Source organism: Malaya genurostris, chromosome 3, assembly GCF_030247185.1.
Source record: "Malaya genurostris strain Urasoe2022 chromosome 3, Malgen_1.1, whole genome shotgun sequence".
Lineage (NCBI taxonomy): Eukaryota > Metazoa > Arthropoda > Insecta > Diptera > Culicidae > Malaya > Malaya genurostris.
In genome coordinates, this window is record NC_080572.1 from 129,944,456 (window position 1) to 129,969,701 (window position 25,246).

General features: G+C 37.5%; 1 protein-coding gene across 8 annotated transcripts in view; it reads left to right on the plus strand.

The window, feature by feature from the left end:
- Positions 1–25,246, plus strand: part of LOC131437262 (zinc finger protein OZF-like) — a 320,204-nt gene that overhangs the window by 274,492 nt on the left and 20,466 nt on the right. For all 8 annotated transcript variants that reach the window (XM_058606493.1, XM_058606496.1, XM_058606489.1 and 5 more), the window contains one exon: positions 10,233–10,316. In XM_058606493.1, the coding sequence (XP_058462476.1) occupies positions 10,233–10,316 (84 nt within the window). The remainder of the gene's footprint in view (positions 1–10,232; positions 10,317–25,246) is intronic.

Here is a 25,246-nt window from a genome sequence, read left to right on the forward strand (position 1 = left end):
GCGAATATCGCATAAAGAGGAAAAAAAAAGAAATATTGACTTAAGTCGTCAAAAAGAAAAAAAAAGTAAAAAAGTTAATTGATGGGTTTCCATCAGGTAGCGATGAGTGGAGCGCTGCTAAACGCCGCTTACAACCTGGACTAAACCGCCAACACGCTGTGACTCTGAGCACATAAGCAATAGTTCAAACAAACCTTCCATTCCGATGTTCAACTAGCCGTATAGAGATAAAGAAAAACATCCATGCAGTGAAGAACTCATTGTGTGTGATAAGGCCGTCGCAAGTAAAAAAGTGACAACTTCTAGTAACTTTTCTTTTGCCGGTTCGGATAGTAAATGGTAAAAGACCTTTATCACTACTTTCCGACATACCAGAGACTTGGGCGATTCGCATTGTTCAGATGCCTAAGCCCGACTCCTCTGGTAGAAGGTAAAAGTTAAGTTACTAAAAGATTTCTGCTTGCCCAAATGACCCTCTGTCACGTCTCTCATTTTCCGTTCTATATATTCACATCCTTGCTCTCTCTTGAGTACTATCATTCTATAATTTTCATTTTCTGTTTCTACAAAAATGTCTCTGGTTAGGCGAATATCGCATAAAGAGGAAAAAAAAAAGAAATATTGACTTAAGTCGTCAAAAAGAAAAAAAAAAGTAAAAAAGTTAATTGATGGGTTTCCATCAGGTAGCGATGAGTGGAGCGCTGCTGAACGCCGCTTACAACCTGGACTAAACAGCCAACACGCTGTGACTCTGGGCACATAAGCAATAGTTCAAACAAACCTTCCATTCCGATGTTCAACTAGCCGTATAGAGATAAAGAAAAACATCCATGCAGTGAAGAACTCATTGTGTGTGATAAGGCCGTCGCAAGTAAAAAAGTGACAACTTCTAGTAACTTTTCTTTTGCCGGTTCGGATAGTAAATGGTAAAAGACCTTTATCACTACTTTCCGACATACCAGAGACTTGGGCGATTCGCATTGTTCAGATGCCTAAGCCCGACTCCTCTGGTAGAAGGTAAAAGTTAAGTTACTAAAAGATTTCTGCTTGCCCAAATGACCCTCTGTCACGTCTCTCATTTTCCGTTCTATATATTCACATCCTTGCTCTCTCTTGAGTACTATCATTCTATAATTTTCATTTTCTGTTTCTACAAAAATGTCTCTGGTTAGGCGAATATCGCATAAAGAGGAAAAAAAAAAGAAATATTGACTTAAGTCGTCAAAAAGAAAAAAAAAAGTAAAGAAGTTTATTGATGGGTTTCCATCAGGTAGCGATGAGTAGAGCGCTGCTGAACGCCGCTTACAACCTGGACTAAACAGCCAACACGCTGTGACTCTGGGCACATAAGCAATAGTTCAAACAAACCTTCCATTCCGATGTTCAACTAGCCGTATAGGGATAAAGAAAAACATCCATGCAGTGAAGAACTCATTGTGTGTGATAAGGCCGTCGCAAGTAAAAAAGTGACAACTTCTAGTAACTTTTCTTTTGCCGGTTCGGATAGTAAATGGTAAAAGACCTTTATCACTACTTTCCGACATACCAGAGACTTGGGCGATTCGCATTGTTCAGATGCCTAAGCCCGACTCCTCTGGTAGAAGGTAAAAGTTAAGTTACTAAAAGATTTCTGCTTGCCCAAATGACCCTCTGTCACGTCTCTCATTTTCCGTTCTATATATTCACATCCTTGCTCTCTCTTGAGTACTATCATTCTATAATTTTCATTTTCTGTTTCTACAAAAATGTCTCTGGTTAGGCGAATATCGCATAAAGAGGAAAAAAAAAGAAATATTGACTTAAGTCGTCAAAAAGAAAAAAAAAGTAAAAAAGTTAATTGATGGGTTTCCATCAGGTAGCGATGAGTGGAGCGCTGCTAAACGCCGCTTACAACCTGGACTAAACCGCCAACACGCTGTGACTCTGAGCACATAAGCAATAGTTCAAACAAACCTTCCATTCCGATGTTCAACTAGCCGTATAGAGATAAAGAAAAACATCCATGCAGTGAAGAACTCATTGTGTGTGATAAGGCCGTCGCAAGTAAAAAAGTGACAACTTCTAGTAACTTTTCTTTTGCCGGTTCGGATAGTAAATGGTAAAAGACCTTTATCACTACTTTCCGACATACCAGAGACTTGGGCGATTCGCATTGTTCAGATGCCTAAGCCCGACTCCTCTGGTAGAAGGTAAAAGTTAAGTTACTAAAAGATTTCTGCTTGCCCAAATGACCCTCTGTCACGTCTCTCATTTTCCGTTCTATATATTCACATCCTTGCTCTCTCTTGAGTACTATCATTCTATAATTTTCATTTTCTGTTTCTACAAAAATGTCTCTGGTTAGGCGAATATCGCATAAAGAGGAAAAAAAAAAGAAATATTGACTTAAGTCGTCAAAAAGAAAAAAAAAAGTAAAAAAGTTTATTGATGGGTTTCCATCAGGTAGCGATGAGTAGAGCGCTGCTGAACGCCGCTTACAACCTGGACTAAACAGCCAACACGCTGTGACTCTGGGCACATAAGCAATAGTTCAAACAAACCTTCCATTCCGATGTTCAACTAGCCGTATAGGGATAAAGAAAAACATCCATGCAGTGAAGAACTCATTGTGTGTGATAAGGCCGTCGCAAGTAAAAAAGTGACAACTTCTAGTAACTTTTCTTTTGCCGGTTCGGATAGTAAATGGTAAAAGACCTTTATCACTACTTTCCGACATACCAGAGACTTGGGCGATTCGCATTGTTCAGATGCCTAAGCCCGACTCCTCTGGTAGAAGGTAAAAGTTAAGTTACTAAAAGATTTCTGCTTGCCCAAATGACCCTCTGTCACGTCTCTCATTTTCCGTTCTATATATTCACATCCTTGCTCTCTCTTGAGTACTATCATTCTATAATTTTCATTTTCTGTTTCTACAAAAATGTCTCTGGTTAGGCGAATATCGCATAAAGAGGAAAAAAAAAAGAAATATTGACTTAAGTCGTCAAAAAGAAAAAAAAAGTAAAAAAGTTTATTGATGGGTTTCCATCAGGTAGCGATGAGTAGAGCGCTGCTGAACGCCGCTTACAACCTGGACTAAACAGCCAACACGCTGTGACTCTGGGCACATAAGCAATAGTTCAAACAAACCTTCCATTCCGATGTTCAACTAGCCGTATAGGGATAAAGAAAAACATCCATGCAGTGAAGAACTCATTGTGTGTGATAAGGCCGTCGCAAGTAAAAAAGTGACAACTTCTAGTAACTTTTCTTTTGCCGGTTCGGATAGTAAATGGTAAAAGACCTTTATCACTACTTTCCGACATACCAGAGACTTGGGCGATTCGCATTGTTCAGATGCCTAAGCCCGACTCCTCTGGTAGAAGGTAAAAGTTAAGTTACTAAAAGATTTCTGCTTGCCCAAATGACCCTCTGTCACGTCTCTCATTTTCCGTTCTATATATTCACATCCTTGCTCTCTCTTGAGTACTATCATTCTATAATTTTCATTTTCTGTTTCTACAAAAATGTCTCTGGTTAGGCGAATATCGCATAAAGAGGAAAAAAAAAGAAATATTGACTTAAGTCGTCAAAAAGAAAAAAAAAAAAAAAAAACATTAAATATATATATTACACTCTGCCTTGATTCCTTCAATGTGATTATTGAAAATGTGTTTTTTTGTTACACGTTAAGCATTTTAAGTATTTTGCTTGATCAGACCATGTCAATTCTAGGCCATTCAATTTGATAATGTGATTATTGTTTGGTATGAGAAAAGAAGCTCTTGGCTTATGAAGAAAGAATATTAATTGCGTTATTGCTGCATTTGCTGCAATTTTTTATTTTTAAATAATAAATACTGGAAATATAAGAGCTTCTTTGTAGGCGACTGTAGATGTGTGGTCACAGAATAGCGATTTGTAACAACCAATGGGTAGATTTGGAAGATCAGAAGTGTAACTATTATACAAGATTGATGCTACGCTCGAATCCCGCGGAACACCTGCTCGTACGGGTAGCAATTCAGATTTACGATTTTAATAACTAACCTGTAAAATACGGTAAGTTAAATAACTTCGAGTTATTATAATCAAATAAATAGGAATCAGAACTAATTGGCTCAAATGGCCCGTTCCCCAAGTTATTTGGAGATTTCTGCCTTGCCGTAGCTTCTCGTCAATTTCCTGATGGGAAAGACCGTGAATCATTCGAACTGAGTGCTTTTAAAGCTGTCTAACTGTCGAAACAAAAATAAATTCGTTTACCACAGATCCTCTGCTGAAGTGCCGATTATATTCCACACAGAATCGCGTAGATTTCTGCTTGGAACACAGTACAGTATTTACCAAGTGAATGAGACTGCCCTAGCCTCATTTCACGACAGTATACACCAGCACTAGCACGATCATTCAACAAAGAACCGTCCGTAAAACAAACTATGTGTTCATCAAGTTTTCGTTCCAAACAATCAGTCAACTATTCCTCGCGAAGAGGATAGCTCACATTGAATGTTTCGAAAGGAAAACTGCATGTGAAAGTTAGGTCACTAGTAGCGAGTAAATACTCATCCCATGTAACCATTTGAGACCACAAGCGAGTGTGGGTAGTAGCATAGTCTATAGGGTTACTGTTCCAAAGCCCTGTAACCTTAAGACGGTATGCACAAGATAATGTTTCTTGTTTTAGGAACACGTGTAGTGGTATAATGCACAGTAGCGCCTTTAGAGCAGCAGTAAGAATTGTCGTGAATGCTCCTGTCATCGCCATTAGGATCATCCTTTGGAGATGATTTAGCTTTAACTGAACTGTCGAAACTTCTCCTTTCTGCCACCATACAAGACATCCGTATGCTAAAATTGGTCTAACGATAGTTGTGTAGATCCAATGAATGTATTTGGGTTTGAGTCCCCATGATTTTCTAAAAGCTCGTCTACATTGGCCGAAAACCATGCATCTTTAAGTCAATGTGAGCAGACCAATTCAGTTTTGAATCAAGAATAACTCCGACGTATTTAACTTGATCAACCAAAGTGACCTCTGAACTGAAGAACTGTAACGGACGAGCTCCTGTGGTTATCCTACGATTAGTGGAAAGCACTATTGATGTTTTGGCCGGATTTACAGATAATCCAACCTGACAACACCATTGTTCAACAGATCGCAGGGATTGCTGCATTAAATCAAAGAGAGTGGTAATGCTTATACCAGTCATCAATATATGATAATCGTCGGCAAAATCATAAGTCGGAAATCCAAGGTTATTAAGTTTCCTTAACAAATCATCAGCGACTAGGTTCCATAAAAGTGGGGATAGTGGACTACCTTGAGGATACCCACAGACATCTAGCTTTCTAATCTCTGTTTTCTGAAGCGATGAACAAAGAAGTCGATTGCTAAGCATTGCGTGTATCCAGTAAGGGAAAACCCAAGATATTCCATTCACGACTGCATTGTTTAACCTCCTGCAGCCATTCAGTCCTCGGCACGGAAATACACCTTGATTTAGGACTTCCTATTTTTGTGGTCTTTTACGACATGGAACAGGAAACCAGTGGATCAATACTTGGTAGAAAATAATTCCGCCGGATGCCACACGGCTAACCTATTTTGTGGACTTATACCACCGGTACAGGAGGACCGTAGCATTATTATTAGCCAGTTGGGAAACCGCTACCAAAACTACACGGCTATCTAGGTTGCTCAGAAAGGGATGTTGACATTGATGGACAACTTCCATGGATGGCCGAGCAGCCGAGGAGGAACTGAATTTAATTCCATAATCAAGTTCTAAAATTTTAGTTCCAAATTTTGTTCCAGCATAGAGATTCTGAATTCTGGAAATAAAATTTGAAACCGAATTCAGGAAGTAAACTCTAAATCAGAATTCAGGAATTTAAGTCATTTCTAAAATTCAGGTTTGGAGTTCGGATGGAAAATTTAGTTCTGGAATGTGAAATGATTTTCGCTCGAGTGCTCAGAAATTTCAGAGTCTGAATTCTGGATACTAATTTCGAACACAAATTAAGAAGTTCAAGCTTAAATAGTGCTCTCTATAAAATACCACTTTATAAAGCCTTTTATGCTTGTAGAGAACATTCTAGTGGAGGCCTAGCAATATATGTCAAACAAGATATTGAACATAGACTGATTAAGAACTACACGTCCGATGGATTTAACCATATAAACATCGAGCTTTGTATCAAAGGACACTTTTATAATATTCATCATGTGTATCGTCCCCCTAGCTTTGATTTTAACGAATTTTCCGTTTACCTAGAAAGCTTGATATGTTCAATTCAACCGAAGCATACGTGTTTTATTGTAGGTGATATAAATGTTCCTATAAATCTCATTCATAACAACATTGTGACAAGATATAAGGCTCTGCTAGAATCATATGACTTTTCGTGTACAAATTGTTTTACTACAAGACCAATTAGCGATAATATACTTGACCATATTATTTGTAAACTTGACGACGTTCATCGTATTCGCAACGACACAATATTTAATGAACTAAGTGACCACTCTCAAATCTTAACAAATACTGGCTGATAAAGAACCTATGACGTTAACGAAAAAAATAATGAACTATCGTGAGGTAAATATTGATTTTTCCAATTTTATTAGTAGTATTGATGTCATTGAGGACGCTGAAACAGTTCTTCAATCTATAGTTTTCGTATATAACTCTCTACTCGAACAACATACAAGAATAATAACTAAAACAGTCACAGTGAAAGGTAATCATTGCCCATGGATGACCTTTGATTTATGGACACTAGTGAAAATAAAAAACAATTACCTCAAACGTATTAAGGCAAGCCCCCACGATCAGCATCTCAAACAAATGCTATCACATATCTCTAAAAAGATCGACTCCATGAAAAAGGCGAATAAAAAAAATTATTACGAAAACCTTCTCATTAACGTACCTCATTCGAAATTTTGGACAAATCTTAAATCTACGTTCGGACTAACAAAAGAAAAGGATAAGATACGCTTGATCGATAGGGGCAACAACATTAACGACAACAAGGAAGTTTGTGATATTTTCAACATATTCTTTTCAAATATCGGTAACGAATTAGCTAAAGCTATTCCTGTAAACTCATCTTTTTGTCCAATAAGTAACGTTCGTCGTGTTTGTGATTCTATTTTTCTACGTCCTTCATCTGTAAATGAAGTGATACTGTTAATACAAGGTTTGGATACTAAGAAGAGTAACGGCCCTGATAACGTCTCTGTCAGTGTACTAAAACATAATTCATTTGCATTCGCTAAAATACTCTCTCAGTGCTTTAACGTAATTATTCAGACCGGTTACTACCCTGATTGCCTCAAGGTGGCTAAAGTCATTCCTGTGTTCAAATCGGATGGCCGTTGTGATTGTAATAATTACCGTCCTATATCTACATTGTCCGTATTCAACAAAATATTTGAAAAACTTCTAGTCACTAGACTTATCGAATTTCTAAGTAAGCATAATATCCTCTTTAAATTCCAATATGGCTTCAGACAAGGTTCTAGCACCCAAACCGCTATAATTGAATTAGTTGACGAAATTATAAGCGAGATCGATAGTAAAAATATAGTTGATGCATTATTTTTAGACCTTAAAAAAGCTTTTGATACATTAGATCATAGTATACTTTTGGACAAACTCGATTGCTATGGGATCAGGGGCATTGCTAATTCGTAGTTACTTGACTAATAGAAAACAATTTGTATCCATCGAAAGTGACAGCAGCAACCTTGCTCCAATAAACATTGGTGTTCCACAAGGAAGTAATATTGGACCACCATTGTTTCCTTTATATCAATGCTATTATAAACTCAATGGAAAGTGATTTAAGAACTATTTCAATATTTCAATATTTCAATGCGAACTTATTATCATTAAATGCCACAAAGATTAAGTATATGATTTTCCGTTCCACAAGGAAAATTATACCAACGCATAATCATCCCCAGCTCGGACACAATATTATTGAAAAAGTTGACTATTTCAAGTATCTGGGCATATATTTCGACCCCACATTAACCTGGGCTGACCACATAAAGTTTGTTGCCAAGCACGTGGCGTCGTACTGCGGTGTTTTATGGAGATTCAAGTCCTTTGTTCCCCAGCGTGTGCTGTTAAATTTTTATTTTGCTTATATCCATTTACAGCTCAACTACTTGTTATCGGTGTGGGGGCGAGCCGCTAGTTCTTCTCTGAAGAAACTCCAAACTCTACAAAACAGATGCCTAAAAATTATTTTCAATAAACCCTTACTATTCTCGAGTCCATTGTTATACTCTGACAGAAACCATAATGTTTTACCAATAACATACTTATGTGATGTCCAAACGTTGCTATTCATCCATGATAATTTGTGTAACTCCACAGTACACCATAACCTACAGTTCCCAACTATATCCCATTCTAGAACAACACGCCGTAGTAACAATTTGTTTCGTGTTCGAGCAGCTACAAGCCTTGGTCAAAGACGGATCCTTTCTGTTGGTCCAACTAAATATAATGCACTTCCGCCTGATATGCGGCTAGACTAAAGTACCATTTTAAGCACAGACTGAACGAGATATTTAGCTAATGTAGTTTTTTGTTTTATAATGTAATGTATTTATCGTCAACAGTATTTCATATTAATAACTAATTACCTAATATATTTGTACTTTCTTTCCAACATAGCGTAGTAATTAAATTGTGGATCCCTTAAAAGGAAATCTTTTCCACTGGGACTCCACTTTAATAAATTGCACATCAAACCATGAATAAATAGAATCTAAGCGGACTTTGTATCAAAATTAGATTCGTATTTCTAGTATTATTATTGCCAGTGTCTATCTGTTTCTTTTTTTCCGCTGAGACTAGTTGCGTCCACTACAAGGGGGCTTGAAGCTTTTTGGTGTGGGGGAGTGTGGTGGGCAAAAATCTAGTCAAGAAACAAATTAAAAAAAAACTAGTTTCAGAATCCAGAATTAGATATTAGTTCAAGAGTCTTAATTTTAAGTTCTGGATTTATATTGAGGAACTAAGTTGTGAAATTGAGTTCGCAAAACTAAATTCCAAACCTGGCTCAGAACTCAGAATTCAGGCTCAGGCTTAGAATTCAGTTCCAGAATCCTGCCGATGGTTGAGTTGCTGCTGTTGGTTACGATGACAACTGCTCGCCACGACGTCCGAAAATAAAATGAGAGCGTGACCTAAGCGTTTGAGATATTATACCACGCATACGGTGGAAAGTTCTTAACCCGACGTCCAGTTCCGTCTAACACACAAGCTCAATAGCCCAAAACAACAAGAGATATTCATGATCAAAAGATAATATAATAATTTATTTAACCTTTAATATTATCCTTTTTACTTGGTCAATCCTTCCATATATTCCAAAAACCTTCTAGAGATGCGTTCTCCGCAGTTACACACATGGGTACAGTGCAATGAGCCTGCACTAGCATCGAATTATCATATTCCTGGCATTGCACAACGCTGGAGAACTATTACTCGTCGATCCGAATTTATGACATCATAGCTGAGCCACAGTTGTTTGAGCAGTATTTAGACCTTCCCCATATACACGCTCATTCTCTCCCGTTAATTTAATCGTTGACGATCTTCAAGCGTTAGATTGGTCCTCGCTGTTTACCAACATCATATACGGCATCAAAAGTAAACGATAAGTTATGCTAAGCGAGATAAGTTTAAGAGAAAAGAAATAAAGCCGAAACATTCCAGGTCGGCTCATTAAACCAAGCAGTCGTTTTCTTAGCGCAGGATATCACAAAGTTCTTCCACAGGGCGAATTTTGAAAAGGTACCCTTAGTAAAGTAAGACACATTTACGTTCAAAATGAAACGCCCAGCCAGGCAGGACTCTAATTTGCGTTCTTATTCATTTCCTGTATACGCGATTTCAATTTCCGCTACCCTGAGCTGTGGTAGATACACTTCAACAACAACCTTAATAACATTAACACATAGGCGATTATCAGTGCTAATGTTTATTCCAAGCCAAAATTCCACGTAAAGCAGGTGGCTTAGAATCAACTTAATTTCTAGATATCACGAAATTTAGATTGCCTTACTTTTTACTAATCTATGCAAGCACAACCAAAGAATCAGATCAGCTTACCTATGTTGAATGGTTATTTGTACATTCACTAATGTAGTGAGAGTGAGATAATATATCAATACCATCAGATCTATCCAATTATTTTAATCTAAATTCTTCATTCCAATCTATTTTCAGGGGAAAGACCATTCGAGTGTATAACTTGTTCGAAGCGATTTTCTCAAAGATCTACGTTAAACATTCATAAACGCATTCATACTGGTAAGTTGATACAAAATATGATTAGCAGCTACGAAAATGGGCAGAATCGTTCATTTTAAAGAACTGCTCAAATACAGTAATAGTAATTACAGTAACCTTTTTGCAAGTATTTGTACTTATTGTTTTCCACATTTGTGTATCATTCACTATCATTTCTTTTTAAACAAATTGAGAAATATAATTCTTTATTGAAGATCTCCTATTGTATCATTCTTCTAAAGAACTAGTTCTTCTGAACAGTTCGTGAACGGATTAACAACCTGTTCAATGCGTGCAGTGCCTGTCTTATAGACATGTTAAACGAGAAAATCGACACAAATTGCACTTAACTTTTTCTTTAGTTTTTGGAATTAAAAATGCTTTACTCTTCACTTTATAGGGTCGAATGTTAATTAAAAAACGTGATTAATCCAACTAGAAGTGAGATGATACTTTTTTTTATTAATCCGCCTGTGTTTTTTGCATGAATATTCTTCGGTGTTTCGGTTCTCATGACATTATTTGAATGACTGTCGTTTTAAGCGGCAATTTGTGATTTTAATCACTCATTACTTTGTAATGTCGAAACTGCAAATCGGATCGAATTTGAATCTAAAAGTGTGACAATAGATTGAACATTCCATGATATGTCAATGTAAGTTCCACTTTAGAGTTTACGGTTATTTAAGGTACTTCCAGAGCCGGTATTCAGGAACCAGCATAACCCAAACCGATTCGTATGACCATATGACGAAGGAATTGCAATAGTTTTGAGTCCAACTTCAAAGCTTTTCGGGATAGTCATCTTCTATATCGGTTTGAATTTTATAAAGGCGGGTGGGTAATGTCAGAGACATAACTGGATGTCGTGAATACGAAAACAACTGACATGTTCCTTAACACTTCCGAATATCAATTAGTTGATCAATTGTATGAATTATGCAAGCATTCCCCTTTTCCACATTTATCGCAAAAACAAAGAAGGCATCACTTGATCTCGATTACTGTGAATTTCACACAGTGAAAAGTGCACAAATCTAACCAAACTGTTCTAGATTTGCACTAAACTGAGGGTATTTACCTTCGATTTGCGAACAACAAATCCTAATAGTTCTTTAGAAAACTTTTAGAGCAATTAGAATGGCTGATTTTGTGCAATGCTCTCCACCGTTGTTTTTTCACCAATGCAAACGACTGGCAGCTGTGACGTAATCGCTCTTACCGAAAGCGAAACTAGCTTTACAAACGACAAAAATACATCTGCTCGCAGTGGCGACAGAATCCAAACTGATCCAATTTTTGTTAAGAGGTTTCTTTTACGTGATTTCGTTTGTAGCTTTTTCACTAATGGGCGGTCCTTACTGCTATAAAAATAGCCGCATACAGAACTTTAATTTCGATTATTTCATTTCGGATTTGCATAATTTATTGGAAGAAACTATCAATATGCTGTAGGGATTCGTTTCTAGCATTCAGAAGGGTCAAATTGTGGAACTCACTACGATATTAAAAACTGTTCGGAACATTTTCTCGAAAGATTTTTTGTACAGCAGCAGAACGCGTTCTGATTGGCTGATGTTGACATCGGTCAAATGAGACAAGTTTTTCAATAGTGTACTATTGAAATACTTCAATGCTTTTTCTATGCACGCTTAAGTTGAGAAATTTCGATTCTATTGGTAGTTAGATTATATAAATCCTTTCACAGATCACTGAGCTATGAGCTTTAAAAATACGAGAAAGGCAAACGCGCCTTATGAATTATCCTCTTTGATACTCGTTTATACCAAACATTTAAAAAAGTCTAATTTTGAATTATTTGAGATCATGTCACACAACTGAATATTTTATCATAAAATTGTGATTATATTTCCGATGGCATGTAGTAAAAATTATGTTGATTCGATAGATACAACAAGAGATATTCACGATCAAAAACTTATCACTCTCTCAGAGGGTAAATTTTGAAGAGGCACCCCATAGTAAAGTAAGTCGTATTCACGACAAAATTTATCATCCTGTAATTCGGAAGGCAGAATTTAATAAAATAATTAATTTTGTTTTTGTCGATTAGGCTTTTTTGAGAAAACGATTGAGCTTTGAGAAACGGTTCGATACTGGAACCGAAATTCGAAAATCGGTGTTGCCGAAGTCACATAAATTCATTTGAGTGCTCATGAGCAATTCCAGGAATGAGTAGACGAAAAAGTTACAAAATCAGAATCGACCTTCTCCGATTTTGATGAAACTTTGTACATGGCTTCAGTATGGCAAACCATAAGTTTTGAACCGATGGAGAGGTCAATCCGACTCACGACTGATTTTTGAAAAGGGCGTATGTATTTTTGCATTTCACAAAAATTGCCTTTTCAAATCATTGTACTTCGGAAACCGTTAATTGTACAAAAATGGCGTTCAGGAAGAAGTTGAAGGGAATCGATCGGGCACTCTAGAAAAATATACACTGAAAAAAATTTTTGATTTCTTTTCTTAATAATTACAAAATAATCCGAAAAAGTTAAATAAAGTAAAAGTATGGTTTTAATATTTTTTTTGATAAATTTTATTTTAAAGCTGTTATTAAATAATATAGATTGATGGCTATCCCATCCGTTTGCCTTTTGAAAAATGAAGAAGTTACAGCTAAAATAGTTAACGAGTCTCGTTGTAATTCGGAAACCGCTCATCGTACAAAAATGGCGTCCAGGAAGAAGTTGTAGGGAATCAATAGGGCACTCAAAAAAATAGTATACACTGAAAAAAAATTGATTTTTTCTCTCATTAATTTCAAAATGAATCAAAAAATTTAAATAAAAATAATCAATGTTTCGATTTTTTTTGATAACTTTTATTTTAAAGCTCTTATTAAAACCTACAGATTGAAGGCTATCCCATCCGTGCCTTTTGAAAAGTGAAGAAGTTACAGCTAAAACAATTCCCAGATATATTCGAAATTTCAAGTTCTCGTTGAAAGATAATCATTTAAACAGTAGAATATTATTTAATTTGTTCATGATATCCTTTCTTCTAAAAGTAGCTGTTCTTGAGATACTTGGATATTCAATTATAACACCATTTTTTTATATTTCCATAAATTGTTTATTTGCTTGCTATATCTACAATTATTACATGTACATGAATAATTCTTACTTATATTTAAGGTTTCATTTATGACTGACGGAGTTGCCTCGCAGTACAAAAACAGTGTATATATTTTTTAGAGTGCCCTATTGATTCCCTACAACTTCTTCCTGGACGCCATTTTTGTACGATGGACGGTTTCCAAATAACAACGAGACCCATAAACTATTTTAGCTGTAACTTCTTCATTTTTCAAAAGGCACGGATGGGATAGCCATCAATCTGTTGGTTTTAATAACAGCTTTAAAATAAAATTTATCAAAAATTAGATCCATGCTTTTTTTATTAACTTTTTCGGATTGTTTTGTAATTATTGAGAAAAAAAATCAAAATATTTTTCAGTGTATATTTTTCTAGAGTGCCCGATCGATTCCCTACAACTTCTTCCTGAACGCCATTTTTGTACAATCAACGGTTTCCGAATTACAACGATTTGAAAAAGGCAATTTTTGTGAAATGCAAAAATACATACGCCCTTTTTAAAAATCAGTCGTGAGTCGGATTGACATCTACATCGGTTCAAAACTTATGGTTTGCCATACTGAAGCCATGTGCAAAGTTTCATCTAAAGCGGAGAAGGTCGAGTCTGATGATCTGCTAAGCATTTCTGGAATTGCTCTATAGTGGCACAAAGAAGAAATTGCGACTGTTCAGTCAAAGCTAAATCATTTCCAAGGGATGGTCCTAATGGCGATGACAGGAGCATGTATTCCTAAACAAGAAGTATTATCTTGTGCATACCATCTCAAGGTTACAGGGCTTTGGAACAGTAACCCTTTAGATTATGCTAATAGCCACACTCGCTTGTGTTCTCAAATGGTTACGTGGGATGAATATTCACTCGCTTCCAGTGACCTAAATCTCACACGCAGTTTTCCTTTCGAAACATTTAATGTGAGCTATCCTCTTCGTGAGGAATCCTCGGCTGCTCGGCCATCCATGGAAGTTGACCATCAATGTCAACTTCCCTCTCTGAGTAGCCTAGATAGTCGTGTAGTGTCGGTAGCGGTTTCCCAACTGGCTAAGAATAACGCTACGGTCCACCTGTACCGGTGGTATAAGTCCACTAAACAGGTAAGCCGTGTGGCATCCGGTGGAATTATTTTTTACCAAGAATTGATCCACTGGTTTCCTGTTCCATGTCGTAAAAGGCCTCAAAAATAGGAACTCCTAAGTCAAGGTGTATTTCCGTGCCGATGGCTGAATGGCTGCAGGAGGTTAAACAATGCAGTCGTGAACGGAATATCTTGGGATTTTCCCTTACTGTGTTAAGCGAAGCTCTGGCACAGTGGACGACTTCTTTCTTCGCAACTCGTGGGATTTAAATGATTAAAACATTTTAAAAAATCCTTACATGGTTCGCTTTAGGCGATTATAAACCAATATATTTGGTTTCTTGTAGTTGTTGTATGGTTGGTGCTGGAGGTGTAATGTTCGTTACTCTAATTGATAATGGTTAGAATGGCACAAATCAATCTACAGCATAAACGTACAGCAACTATGAATCTATCCAGAATTCTGCAAGAAGGTAAAGCTTCTTTAGCTTTGGTTCAAGAACCATATTTCCAAAAGGGAAACTTCTACGTTGGAAAATTGTTAAACCCAGTCTTTGTTGCCTTCAACAGGACCGGTATGACTAATCCACGTGAAATGCCTCGAGCATGCATACTTGCAAATAGTGCTCTCGATGTTTCTCTCATATCGGAGCTCACATCTCGTGATATTTGTGCTGTCACAGTTGGTATGACTACTGATGGCATAGATAGGAAATATGTCTATTGTTCGGCATATTTGCCGCATAACCAACCTTCGCCAAGCGATGACTTCAAAAAGGTTGTATCATACTGCTGCAAAAGTGATTTACCGCTTGTAATCGGCAGTGACATAAATGCTCACCATATCATTTGGGGCAGCACAGATATAAATTCGAGAGGCTCTGATATGATGGAATTTGTGAGCAGTACAAACCTGCACATAGTCAATGCAGGAAATCGTCCAACTTTTACGAGAGCTGGAAGAGAGGAGGTTTTGGACGTAACTCTCTGCTCTGATAGAATTGCGCATGAGTTGGTGAATTGGCTCGTCTCCGATGAGCTCGAACCTTCGTTGTCTGATCATAAGTACATCTTCTTTGATCATTCAAACGTTAAATTTGATATTATCACATATCGTAATCCCAAATCTACAAACTGGGACCTCTATGAAGAGGGCTTGGCGACTAGGTTTTACGGGTACCGACCAACAATTGAAACCCCAATTGATTTGGAAAATGTTGTCGACGAGACAAATTCACTCATAGTTGCAGCATATGAAGAGGCTTGTCCACTTCGGATTGTGCGAGCTACTAGAGGAACTCCTTGGTGGAATGCTGAACTTGCTAGACTAAGAAAACTATGCAGAAGAGCTTGGAACCACCGACGCAGAGATGGGTCGGAGGCATTCGTGTCGGCTCGAAGGGCTTACAAAACTGCTCTTCGATCGTCTGGTTGGAAAAGCCTCTGCACAAATGTCTCTAGTCTCAACGAGGCTAGCAGATTAAATAAGTTACTTTCGAAGTCTAAGGACTTTAATGTCAGTTTCTTAAGAACTTCAGATGGTGAACACTTGTCTGAAGAAGGTGATGTGCTTCACTATCTTTTAAACACTCACCTTCCAGGATGTATGGATCCATCACCGACAGCTCTTCCCGAGACTTTTTCAGGTAGTTACGATTCTTGGGCCCTTGCTCGAATGGGCAGTTGAGAGGCAGTTATTCCCAAAGGCGGTCGCGATACTTATGAGGAAGCGAAGAGTTGCAGGCCTATCAGTCTTAGCTCATTTCTTCTTAAAATAGTGGAACGCATAGTCGATCACTATATCAGGAATGTTAGTCTGGGCGTGCATCCGCTACATGGAATGCAACATGCAAACCAGCGTGGAAAGTCCACTTCAACCCTGTTACATGATGTTGTGTACAACATTGAAAAAGCTTTCTCACAAAAGCAATCTTGCTTGGGAGCTTTCCTAGATATTGAAGGTGCCTTTGATAACGTGTCTTTCAATTCAATTCTGGAAGCAGCCCGTGGTCATGGCATACCTTCAAGTATCACAAATTGGATACACGCAATGCTTAGCAATCGACTTCTTTGTTCATCGCTTCGGCAAGCAGAGATTAGAAAGCTGAGTGTCTGTGGGTGTCCTCAAGGTGTTGTACTATCCCTACTTTTATGGAACCTAGTCGCTGATGGTTTGTTAAGGAAACTTAATAACCTTGGATTTCCGACTTATGGTTTTGCCGACGATTATCATATATTGATGACCGGTATAAGCATTAACACTCTCTTTGATTTAATGCAGCAAGCCCTGCGATCTGTTGAACAATGGTGTTGTCAGGTTGGATTATCTGTAAATCCTGGCAAAACATCAATGGTGCTTTTCACTCATCGTAGGATAATCACAGGAGCTCGTCCGTTGCAGTTCTTTGGTTCAGAGGTGACTGTGGTCGATCAAGTCAAATACGTTGGGGTTATTCTTGACTCAAAACTGAATTGGTCTGCTCACATTGACTTCAGAATTAAAAGAGCTTGCATGGCTTTCGGCCAATGCAGACGAGCTTTTGGAAAATCATGGGGAATCAAACCCAGATATATTCATTGGATTTACACAACTATTCTTAGATCAATTTAAGCATATGGATGTCTTGTATGGTGGCAGAAAGGAGAAGTCGCGACAGTTCAGTCAAAGCTAAATCATCTCCAAAGGATGGTCCTAATGGCGATGACAGGAGCATTCACGACAACTCCTACTGCTGCTCTAGAGGCGCTACTGTGTCTTAAACCACTACATGTGTTCCTAAAACAAGAAGCATTATCTTGTGCATACCGTCTTAGGGTTACAGGGCTTTGGAACAGTAACCCATTAGATTATGCTGCCAGCCACACTCGCTTGTGGTCTCAAATGGTTACGTGGGATGAGTATTTACTCGCTCCTAGTGACCTAACTCTCACATGCAGTTTTCCTTTCAAAACATTCAATGAGAGCTATCCTCTTCGTGAGGAATGGTTGTCTGGAACGACAACTTGATGAACACATAGTTTGTTATACGGACGGTTCTCTGTTGAATGGTCGTGCTGGTGCTGGTGTCTACTGTCGTGAAATGAGGCTGGAGCAGTCTCATTCACTTGGTAGATACTGTACTGTGTTCCAAGCTGAAATCTACGCGATTCTGTGTGGAGTACAATCGGCACTTCAGCAGAGGATCTGTGGTAAGCGAATTTATTTTGGTTCCGACAGTCAGGCAGCCTTAAAAGCACTCAGTTCGAATGACTCACGGTCGAATCTAGTGATCGCATGTCGAACTCAAATTGAAGACCTCAGCATTTCAAATGCTGTTTACTTGTTATGGGTACCCGGCCATTCTGGTATTACTGGAAATGAATGGGCTGATGAGTTGGCTAGAGCTGGTGCAACAAATGATTTCGTTGGTCCTGAACCAGCTTTACCACTTTCAACTAGTTGGATGAAGCACAAGATTCGTTCTTGGGCTGCATCCAAACATGCCAGATACTGGCGCAGCTTGCAAACTTGCGCTCAGACAAAAGCTATTTTACCACATTTTAATCTGAAAATGCCAAAGTATCTACTGCATTTTTCCAGCATCATTGCAGTATTCTGGTCAGAGCTCTGGCTGGACATTGCAAACTCAATTATCACATGGCTACTATTCAACGTGCTGAGTATTATTCGTGTGATTTGTGTAAATGCGATTATGGTGCTACATATGATCTGATATGTAACTGTCCCGCATTGACGCAACTACGTATTCTGGTTTTTGGTTCTCCATACATGGTTGAGTTTGTGTATGCGGAGCTGTGGTAAGGAGCTATAGTTAGAAGGGTTCATCGTTCTTCCTGGAGTGAATGAATCCTTTCTGTATTCACCTTAAATAGGGTTTAGCAGATTGTTTGGCATCCTTTATGGGGTACCGAATTTACTTCTGCTCGTACATACTGCAAATTGTTCTGCATTCTTCCGGGAGTGCAGAATGGTAACGCTTTTGTACAATCTCCAAATCCTCTCGGGGGTGGGAGTAAGATAGTAACAAACCTAAATAGGTTTTACAGCAGATCGCTCGCGACCTCGTAGAGGTTCAGAATTTACTTATGCTTTCACTAAATGTGATCCCCATCAGATTTTTCAGCATCCCTTATGGGTGCAGAATTTACTTCTGCTTTTTTATGTTTTTGTGTCGACAATTTTCCCCATCCTCCTAGTCCAAACCTTACCATTTCCCTTCAATACCACTCACTTAAAAATCGGGAAAATGATACTAAAAACAAATTAATGGCAAGGCACAAATCTCCACAAATCAAAGGGAGCGTGCCATTTGAGCCAATTTGTTCTGATTCCTGATTAGCAGCAGTTCATTATAGCTTGTGTGTAATTGTCACATTATCTCTAAACCATTATTTTCTCATCACAGATAGTCTGAGTGCAATTGAAGCCATTCGCTCAAACGCTGCTGACAAAAATGAACCGTTTTTATTGGGCAAAATAAAACAGTGCCTGAACGACATATTGAATAATAATTATCAAATCACAAAAGTTTGGGTCCCGGCTCATTGCTCCATTCCAGGCAATGAAAGAGCCGATATTTCGGCGTGGTGCTATTTAGGGTGAAATTTATGAGAGACCGATTGCTTTCAACGATTTCTATAACGCGTCTCGCCGAAGAACACTTGCCAGCTGGCAAGCTTCTTGGGATAAAGCTGATCTGGGTCGGTGGATGCACTCAATTATTCCTAAAATATCGACATGTCGTTTAAACATGCCACTATGGTTTGAAACGGGAAATTAGCGTGACAAAAATATTTTCACTAATAAATATTAGTTTTTTGTAGTTGGTGTCTTCACAAAAGTTGTTTGTTATCAAATGGTGCTCCTTTTGATATAAAATATTACTAGGGTGGTCCTTATTTAGATTGAAATATGAAACCTAACTTTCTTAATTGAGCTCAAAAATGATTTTATTGTACAATAAAGTTGTAGGAAATTTTATTTTGAGCAACTTTGCTGAAAAAAGCACCTCTATACCTTTTTATTTGATCGAGTTACATCAATTTTCCCGAATAAAAGTAGGGTGGCTCCCGAAAAATCGATTTTTTTGTTCTAACTTTTTTGTGAAACGTTCTATGGAAAAGTTGTGTTCAGAAGAGTTGTTGAAATAAATATTGCGCATAATTTTGCTGAGTAAAGCTTTTTCATATGAGCTACCAGTAAAAAGTTATGATTGTTTTTTCATCAAAAACTAGTCAACCTTCAAATATCAAAATTCATTAGATGCCAGATCGATAAAAATGTATTCTATGCGGCTACTGAAAGTTCATAATATAAGTAAACATTTAAGAGAAAATTGGGAGGGTGTTTTTCTTTTAACTCGTTTAAATTAGTCTTAAAAATACCTTGAAAAAACTCAAAAACATTGCATAACTCTTAAACGCCTTAACGTATCAACACACTTCCTCCAGCAAAATAATAGAATCAAGTCAGCCCTACAAGTGTTCCATACATTGTCCATTCGAGAAATGAGACGCACAAAAACTACAGCCGAAAATAGATTTTTTGCTGAACAATTTTAATTAATTTATTACCAAAATAACTGATTCAGTTGAGCTTAAGCAACAGACACTGTGTAATATGGTTATTCCGAAGTAGAGGCCATGATAAATATATCAACAGAAATTTTCATTATCTTGACAACCAAAGCTCAAACAAGGTGGTGCAAGTTAGTGAAACGCAAATATTTTTATCCAAATCGTACCGAGACGCCTTTTTTCTCATCCACTTGTGTACCGAATAGCCTGTGACAACCGGAAAACGACGCACAATGAGTTTTGGTTAGAATAAATAACATACAATCTACTAATTTTAACAAACTAATGATTTACTTGGGTTTCAGAAAGTGCTTTGTCTTACAAAAAGCTAACGGATTTAATGATTGCTGGTAGAAGTAATAAGGACATTTTACAGTATATCATTCAAGAATCGCGTATGAAAACCCCCACCTGGCGTGTTAGCAAACTGAACAAGATCGTGAAGGGAAGGGATACAAATATAAAAACTGCGTTTAGAGAACATTTGGGCCTACGTATCGGTGAGCCATTGCCATCAGGAGGTAATTCCAACGACGGAAACACGGCCCGGAAATTTTTCAAGAAGTGGAAAGAAACAGGAGATATAACAGGCCTTGATGAAACACTGTTGGAAGGATTTCACGTTGTTCTCAGTGTAATCAATAGCCGATAAGATAAACGTCGACGAATTCCAAAGTTACACTGAGAAAATACGAGCGTTGTATGTATCGTTGTATGGCTGGTATCCACTATCACCAACTGTTCATAAATTGTTGATACATGGAGCCATGATAATTAGACACGCAATTTTATCTATTGGTATGCTTAGTGAAGAAGCTCAGGAGACTCGAAATAAAAGTATCTGGAACTTCAGAGGTGCTAACCATGCTAAAAAAATTCAGCAGAATCGCAAACATTGAAGATGTTTTTAAAAGGCTGCTGTTATATTCAGACCCTATCTTGGCATTGTCGAACAAACAAAATAAGAGAAGTTCAGAAGACTTACCAGAACAAGCAAAATGTTTAGTTTTAGATAATAATTAGTATAATTCATTGCTTAATTTATTCAATACATACCAAACCGTAATCAACTGTTGTCTTATGTTTTATTTTGAATGTTAGCGATACGATCATTACGATAACGGAATCGAAATCAATTGAATCAGTTATTTTGGTAATAAATTAATTAAAATTGTTCAGCAAAAAATCTATTTTCGGCTGTAGTTTTTCTGTGTCTCATTTCTCGAATGGACAATGTATGGAACACTTGTAGGGCTAACTTGATACTATTATTTTGCTGAAGGAAGTATGTTGATACGTTAAGACGTTTAAGAGTTATGCAATGTTTTTGAGTTTTTCCAAGGTATTTTTAAGACTAATTTAAACGAGTTAAAAGAAAAACACCCTCCCAATTTTCTCTTAAATGTTTACTTATATTATGAACTTTCAATAGCCGCATAGAATACATTTTTATCGATCTGGCATCTAATGAATTTTGATATTTGAAGGTTGACTAGTTTTTGATGAAAAAACAATCATAACTTTTTACTGGTAGCTCATATGAAAATGCTTTACTCAGCAAAATTATGCGCAATATTTATTTCAACAACTCTTCTGAACACAACTTTTCCATAGAACGTTTCACAAAAAAGTTAGAACAAAAAAATCGATTTTTCGGGAGCCACCCTACTCTTACCCGGGACAATTGATGTAACTCGGTCAAATGAAAAGCTAGAGAGGTGCTTTTTTCAGCAAAGTTGCTCAAAATAAAATTTCCTACAACTTTATTGTACAATAAAATCATTTTTGAGCTCAATTAAGAAAGTTAGGTTTCATATTTCAATCTAAATAAGGACCACCCTAGTAATATTTTATATCAAAAGGAGCGCCATTTGATAATAAACAACTTTTGTGAAGACACCAACTACAAAAAACTAATATTTAATAGTGAAAATATTTTTGTCACGCTAATTTCCCGTTTCAAACCACTGTGCATGCGTGGAACATCGTGATGTCAGATCTCAACTAATAAATTCCTTGCGTACTCAAGGTAGACTATTCAATGTTATTTTATTTTATGTTAGACTCCTTCCTCTTCCATGAGTTCAACCAATAGCCAGTTATAATATATGAATAAAAGTGATGAACTGATACAAACAAACCTAGTGATGGGCAATACGGCTCATTTCAATGAGCGGCTGTGAACCGAACGCTCTTTCGTAAGAGCCGGTTCAATTGAACGGCTCATTGGCTCTTTTTCAATAAACGTCAATGTGGAAAAGCGGTTCGAGAGAGTGAGTGTGAGAGTCACGGAAATGCATGAGCGGTATGGGCGATCTAAAATTGTGTTTCACAACTAGAGGTGTCCGTGTGCGAGGAAGCGGGATATTGAAATAAATTAGTTGAAATTCCATTTGAAAAAAAAATCTATTTTTTTTTTCTATTACGACAGAATTCTTTGAAAATTCACTGCTGAATAAATGTTTCTATGTATTTTCGACAGCTTCATTAGAAAACATCATCGTTTAACCAACAACGCAATCAAATTTGGGCGAACACAGGCACACAGATTTTCCTAGTTGAAACGCAGATTTTAAAATGGCAACTCTTCTTGAGAGCCGCGGTTCAATTTTGAAGAGCAGTGCTTCGTTCGCTCATTGCTACGAGTCGGTTCAAATGAACGGCTCGTGAGCGCTCGCTAATCACTAAACAAACCTGAAATAGTTATAAGATTATGTACTAAATAAATGTTTTTTATTTAATGTAATTTATAATAGCAAATCGCTTGATAAATACAGTGTATAGATTAACTAATGAATACCAACATACTAATATGATATTCGAAATGTATTAGGTTTAAAGTACTATGCAATGTGTAACGGATGTGTAATGTCAGAGAAAAAGCTGGATGTCGTAAATACAAATAAAACTGACACGATTTCTCTATAATTTCAAATTTGAATTGATAGTTGATCGATTGAGTGAATTGTGTAACTTTCCCCCTTTTTACGTGATTTCGTTGGTAGTTTGTTCACAAATGGGCGGTTCCAACGGCCATACATTTAGGCACTTATAGAATTTTGACGACTCATTTCGTTTTTGCATATTTTATTGATAGAAACTATCAAGATGCTGTACAGGATTCATTTCTTTCTTTTAGAAGGACCAAACTGCGATATTTAGCACAGTTCGGAACATTTTTCTAAAACGATTTTCGCACAGCGAAAAGTGCACGAACCAAATAAAATTGTTTTGAATTTTCACTAAACTGATAATTTTTACCTTTGCAAAGAAGTAATCTTAGTAGTTCTTTGGATAACATTTAGAGCCATTAGAACGGCTGATATAAATCGTTGTCTACGTTTCGTTTTCTTTTTCTCCAATGCAAACGATCAGCAGCTCTGCTGTCTGCCGGAATCGCTCTGGCTTGAATTGGAACTAGCTTTGCTTGAATTGAAACTAGCTTTGCGAACAAACCGCAACACATCCGCTCGCAGTGCCAAATGATGCCAAACTGGTTTAATGCGTCTTCTGGCCTTGACGACCGGAAGGCAAATGAGAACTACGACCTGTGCGTTTCGATTTTGAGCCACAAAACAGATGAATCCTCCGATCAGCGATGACAGATAGTAGTAGTGTCATTTCCGTAGATTGGTATTTTTCCCGGAAGCGCTGGCGGTAGAAATCTTTCTTTTTTTGCCCGCCAGACACAACTGGGTCATGTAGTTCTCCGTTGATAAATTCAAATTTCCGTAGATTTCCAATATCCGTACTAAATGTACGGATCCGTATTTCCGTAGAAAATATTCAAATCCGTAGATCTATGGAGATCGCTGTTTCCGATGCCGCAGTATTGTTAAAATTTTGGTTCCAGTATATCCAGGGAGGCCATCTCATGTACTTCACTAGTCCTTGTCCAAGGAGGTAGATTTAGAATCATCTTTAAGATCTTACTTTTAATACGATGAAGCCTAAGCTTGTGCGTTCGTGCACAGCCCCTAAGTTTGTGTGTTCGTTCACAGGAACTACGTATTCAATTGCGGGGTAGATGATTTGTTTATAGATGGCATTTCACCACAGTGATAAACGCTAGAGTCAGATTTCTGCCACACCGAGGATGAAAAAAACGAAGCACCGCACAAAGAGGAAAGCGCACTTCTTCTCAGTGTCGAATAGACAGCATTTGAGTGTGTGCTTGTGGTTAAAGCAGCTGGCGCGAGTGAAACACATTCTCTTCGCATGAATCGTTCACACGCGCTCTCGTCTAAATACACCCAAGTGACCACTGGCGCGTGATTGTGAGCGAACACTTCTGTGAACTTCAATTAATAGAGAGTAGATCTGGCCTTGCTATGGAAAATTTGCAAGGAAAACCGAAAATTTTACGATAAATTGTTTTATTTTGCTGATTTTGCGTGTCCACGCTTCATCTACGAAAACCATACAGCAGAGTGCTCACCGGCGTGTGCACCTCTGTGAAAGTATCTGCATCCACCTCAGAGAATTTATTAGCTAATGCTCTAGCACTTTGGTGCGATTCAGTGGAAGAGGTAAAAGGAAATAAACAAACGCACTCTTGATGCGTGCACACTTACACAACAGTGGTGTATAAATGTGAAAGAAAAGAGCTCTCGTTGAAATTGTCAGTGCGAGGGGATAAATTTTGCTTGCTCTTCGTCACACAGAGGAGATAGACATCTCTGTTCCTCAGGCACAGTTTAGATGTTCTACAAATCAGCGGCTACAGAGACCTAATGAGTATGCTGCATTTTTGAACGATTTTGTCAACATGTGACCTGAATGGTGAGTCCTAGATATATAACTTCGTCGGACCATTGGATGACCTCATCACCGAATCGTACTCGGTATTCGTCTGATGGAACAAGCTTTGGTATATGGTTAAAAAGTCGATTTTCACAGTGATTGCATTGCCCTTCTATATGAGAAAATGTTTAAACCATCCAAATTCAGCCATTGAGATAACGACACTCGAATTTGATACGATCGAATATTATTAATGATTTCACAAAATATTAATAAAAACTCGTGCGAGAGAAATATGACGAAAAATTAAAACGATCTAGGCGACTTAGGTCAACTTCACTAAGATACATTCTTAGTGAAGAAGTATTGTTGATATGACAAGGTCTTTAGTCATCTGTTTATTTCAACGAACAGATTTATAGAACACAAATAACC